Source organism: Loxodonta africana, chromosome X (genome assembly GCF_030014295.1).
Source record: "Loxodonta africana isolate mLoxAfr1 chromosome X, mLoxAfr1.hap2, whole genome shotgun sequence".
Classification (NCBI taxonomy): Eukaryota; Metazoa; Chordata; class Mammalia; order Proboscidea; family Elephantidae; genus Loxodonta; species Loxodonta africana.
In genome coordinates this window covers 34,036,551-34,038,846 of record NC_087369.1, presented here as the reverse complement: position 1 = coordinate 34,038,846, position 2,296 = coordinate 34,036,551, and the positions used below count along the sequence as shown (strand labels likewise).

The 2,296-nt window shown below is 49.2% G+C and overlaps 1 protein-coding gene across 1 annotated transcript; it reads right to left on the bottom strand.

Moving 5' to 3' along the window:
• Positions 1-332: 332 nt before the first annotated feature.
• On the bottom strand, positions 333-1,379 carry LOC135228931 (melanoma-associated antigen B3-like). Its single transcript, XM_064278417.1, has one exon. It carries the CDS (start codon positions 1,377-1,379, stop codon positions 333-335), a length of 1,047 nt encoding a protein of 348 aa, XP_064134487.1.
• Between the last annotated feature and the right edge of the window lie 917 nt (positions 1,380-2,296).

The window sequence follows — 2,296 nt, the reverse complement described above, 5'->3', positions numbered from 1 at the left end:
GTTATCTTGCTTCGGATCACTAAAACAGAAGGTTCCCCCTATTTTTTTTTTTTTTACAAAAATAGGAAAGCTCCTTACCTTAAACCTGAGAAACATTGCTAAGTGTGTTATCCATGTCATTAATGAACTTAGATTAGAATGCTAAAAACAGCCTTCACTTGAAAGGGTTAACATTTGAAAAATAAAGAAAGAACATACAGTTAAATCTCTAAGTGACCTACATGGAGCAGAAACAGAAAGGTATGAGACACTGTGTTCCCTCCTGTCCCACCCAGCCCTCCACTACATGGAACAATGACTGCCCTCGTCAACCACAAAGTGAAGAATCTGCCTCACGCTTCACTGGGCCTGGGAGGAGCTGCTGGACCTGGCACGGGAACACGCACTGCACTGGCCATAGCAGTAGGATCAGCCCGGTCTAGAACTGTGGCTCTGGCTCTCTCTTCCTCATCTCTCAAGGCCTCTTCATACAAGGATGGGAGAGCACTTGGCACGGTATCATTGATCTTGGCCAAAAACTCCAGGACTTTCATCTTGCTGGTTTCAGCATGGGCTCTGGGACCCCAGAGAAATTCATAGCTTGGAGGATCGCTGTTGGGCACCTGCCGGTACTGCAGGTACTTTAGCTTCACAAAATCTTGGGTGATGAGTTTCCTAGGCTCCCCAAAGATGAAGTGCCTCTTCCCTGCAAAAATTCTCATCTTATTCAGGAATTCCCAGATCTTCTCCTCACTGGCGCAGTTGCCCTTCATGAAGATCACGCCCAGGAGAATCATCAGGAGACCAGTTTTTGGCAACCCCCTGCCACGACTCAGCCTCCCGTTGTTAGGGAGGTCCATTTTACTGACCAGGGCGTAGGACGGCTTGATGGAGTCGATTTCCTTTAAGTCAATGCCAAAGACCACCTCCATGCTGAAAGAAGCTCTCCTGAGGATCTCAAGGAAGTGGCTCTTGTACTTTTTGCTGACAATCTTCAGCATATCTTCCTTCATGACGAGCTTTTTCAGTTTATACGTTTGCAACAGGAACTGCACCAGTGTACCCACCTTCTTGGTTAGAGGGTCTTTGCGGGACCGCTTAGTGGATGGCGGCTCCTGGGAGGAACTTCGCCTTTTCTCATCTTTGTTCTTGGCACCTGCATAAGATCTTGTGTGTGAAGTAGTGGGGGTGAATAGGGCTCTCGGAGTCCCCTGCAGAGTGCTACATGACTTAGTGCCAGGCTTTCTCTGGGTAGTACACCTAAAAGGAGGAGTGGAAGAGGAGGGGAACTCTTCTTTTGCTGTTGCCATGGCCTGAGCACCCCTGAGAACCTTGGTCTCACCTTGTTTCTGCTGGCATTGCTCAGGTACACAGAGATTACTCTTCTGACTGCGAGGCATGACTGGTCAGGGACACAGGCAGGGGGAGTTTGAGCAGGACACCAGGTGACGTATGGCCCCTGGAAGAGAGAGGAGAGACAGTGTTAGTACCATAAGTAGGGAGATACCACTTGGGCTTTAAGAAGACACCCGCTGCAGGTTTACTTGAAGGCAGTAATCTAGAAACTTTAGAGGGTTCCTGTGCTCCTGGTCAGCCTGTCCCCTGAGAGCCCTGTGGAAGTAATTAGAGTCTGCCTGAGGCTGCATCCTGCCAGCCTTGCCTGGGGCTTACTAGAGCTGAGAGCAGGAATTGGCAGGTCTAGATTCTGTGAGGCCTCCTCTGTTCTGGGGTAGATGGCCCAGTCAGTTCACACTCAATACCATTGTGTCAGCTGTTGGCAGGGCCTTCACCTTCGCCACCCCCACCCCCCGCAGTGATACTCTAAATTTGACACATTGAACCAATGTCCCCATCTCCCTGGGACCACCTAGGAGAAAGTGAAGTAGCACCCTGTCAGGGGACACTGAGTGCCGATTGCTCAATTGGGTCCTTTCTGACCTGGGTTCCTTGGAGACCTCAGTAGTCATTCAGAGTCCTTACCTTGGCTCTAAGTAGGGCCTGAGAGCCCTACCTTTTTATTTTTGATTTTTATTGTGCTTTAAGTGAAACTTTACAAATCAAGTCGGACTCTCATACGAAAATTTATAAACACCTTGCTATATACTCCTAATTGCTCTCCCCGTAATGAGACAGCACACTCCTTACCTCTGGTCTCTCTCTCGTGTCCATTCGGCCAGCTTCTGAACCCCTCTACCCTCTCATCTCCCCTTCAGACCGGAGATGCCAACATAGTCTCATGTGTCTACTTGATCCAAGAAGCTCATTCTTCCCCAGTATCATTTTCTGTCCCACCGTCCAGTCCAATCCCTGCCTGAAG